At 47.0% G+C, this 2084-nt stretch overlaps 2 protein-coding genes across 7 annotated transcripts in view; one reads left to right on the forward strand and one right to left on the reverse strand.

Annotated features, from left to right (window-relative positions):
- The window catches only part of LOC105564600 (lachesin-like), a 52997-nt gene that overhangs the window by 19261 nt on the left and 31652 nt on the right, over positions 1-2084 (reverse strand). The window lies entirely within an intron of this gene.
- Positions 25-1200, forward strand: LOC105564599. 2 transcript variants are annotated; one of them, XM_012017082.1, is made up of 2 exons: positions 25-833; positions 1025-1200. In XM_012017082.1, the coding sequence occupies exons 1-2, from the start codon at positions 560-562 to the stop codon at positions 1171-1173; spliced, it is 423 nt and encodes a 140-aa protein (XP_011872472.1). In that variant the 5' UTR covers positions 25-559; the 3' UTR covers positions 1174-1200. The 2 variants fall into 2 exon arrangements, with proteins under 2 accessions (XP_011872472.1, XP_011872473.1); XM_012017083.1 differs by having other exon boundaries at positions 25-196.

A 2084-nucleotide genomic window follows, 5' to 3' on the forward strand; every position in this document is an offset into this window, starting at 1 on the left:
AAACTTTTGTGTTTATATCTGGGTGTGATGTATCGTAGTAGTGTGTCCGTGTGCTCATGTATATGCTGCGTTTCGTGTTTAGATGGCGCACACCATCAAAGGCCTCGGCCTTGGGGGATCCTCTTAAGGGACGCATTTGCGGCATCGAGTGGAGAACCGCAACTTCGGTGTGATTTAACAACCACCGTTTATATTAGTAAGTCGCTCGAGATTCAAGATATTCCGCGCGTATGTTTACAACGCGTAAAAAAACTTTGGCCGTAACGGTAGACTGGCCGGCACGTGATGCTCGGATGTTTCGGCGACCTTGCGGCGCGCTGCGTAGGCACACGATCGCTTTTTGTTTATCATTCGCGCGGAGCGAGTCGTGCGGGTAGGCAGCCGTCGCTCCGTGCTCCGTCTGTTGTCTCTCGGTACGGTTTCTTTCGGCATCGCGACATCGCCATCCCGCGATCATCGATAAAGCGACCGCGGCACGAATCGGTTTCGCATCAAGCGACGCGTTTAATCCAGCGATCGCCGTTAGCCCCGCGCCGCGACATTCAATAACGCAACACAAATGCGGCGTACGTGCGCGTCGGTGATTTGTCGCAAACCCCCCCTCGTCGTCCGACGTTCATTTCGCGAGACGTTAAACAGCGTTCCAGTGATGGTTATTTTCCACAACGTAATAAAAATGACGTGGATCAAGCGGAGATGCGGTCGCTCCTGTATCGATACATCGAAGCCGCCCGCGATTCCCGCGCTGCTGCAAGAAGGGAGCAGGAATCAAGATGGCGGCTCCGACATGTCGTACGAGTGGCGTGTGTCTCGGGTACGGCCCGCGGTCTACAGTGAGTCGTTGGTCAGAAGTCAGAACTGTACGTCGGTATTCTTTTTCTTCCGCCCAGAAAGGAAGAGGAATAAACGTATAGTCCCGACTTCTGACTTTGAATCGGGAGTGCCGTGAAAAGTGCCGCGCGACATCCCGGAGATCGGTAAACGGCGGTGCGCGGTAGCGATTAACCGCGATTGTCTTCGCCAGTGTTGTACGAGTGCGACGTGCCTGCTGACGACCGTGACGTACTGAGAGGAGGAGCTGGCCTGGGTAAAGGCATCGTGCGCCGGCGGAGCATCCTCGGGGTGAGTAGTTGTTGTTACTTACTTGGCGGCAACTATCTCGCGAAATGTTAATTAACTTTGGACATGGTTTTAATCGAAATATGTTTACGGTTTACAGTTCTCGTCTTAGTCGGCGACTCCGCTGCTGCACGTCGAATCGGTGAGTGTCGACGTGTTTTTTTGTCCTGCTTGGAGACAACGGATCTGTGTCTATGTCGCGCAAGAATTATACCAGACGTAATTACGTACGGGTGTGCACGTGAAAATTAAGTGAAAGGCAAAAGGGTATCGCGGCTCACGGATCCGTTACCTCGACGCACGCATTGGTTTAAAATATTTAACCTTGGAATTTGTATAACTGCTGATTTATTGATTCGTGCATAAAGAGTTTCAGGAGCACGATTGAAAATACCGTGAAAATATGTTAATAATTACATTTGGCAGTTTCTTTTTGATCATTAAATCGAGGGGTAAACCGCTGAGGGCATTATGGTGTACAGATTTGCGGCATTACTGGGCATTACTAGATATTTTTTGGGCATTAGTTTGGGCATTTTAAAGACAAAATAAGATGAAGTAATTCCCACTAGGCATTAGTGGGCAACGGCGTACATGATTTTGGCCAGCGGTTTACCCCTCGCATTAAACTTAATGTCGAAAACATAACTGATTCATTCGCTTCAACTGCTTTATCGTTCAGATAATTAGTGGAAGATAATTGTTGAGTTATTGATTTATGCATAAATCGCGAACGAGACTTCAAGGAACACAATTGAGAATACCGTAATGTATTAATAATTATATATTTGGCTACGTCTTTTTAATCATTAAACTTTATGTCGAAAACGTTATAACTGATACATTCGTTTCAAGTGATTTATCGTTCGGATACTTTTAGTGGAAGATAATTGTTGAGTTATTGATTTATACATAAATCGCGAACGAGATTTCAAGAAACACAGTTGATAATACCGTGATGTGTT

The sequence above is a fragment of the Vollenhovia emeryi genome, unplaced genomic scaffold (assembly GCF_000949405.1).
Source record: "Vollenhovia emeryi isolate VEMERY1.0 unplaced genomic scaffold, V.emery_V1.0 DF939161.1, whole genome shotgun sequence".
Taxonomy (NCBI): Eukaryota; Metazoa; Arthropoda; class Insecta; order Hymenoptera; family Formicidae; genus Vollenhovia; species Vollenhovia emeryi.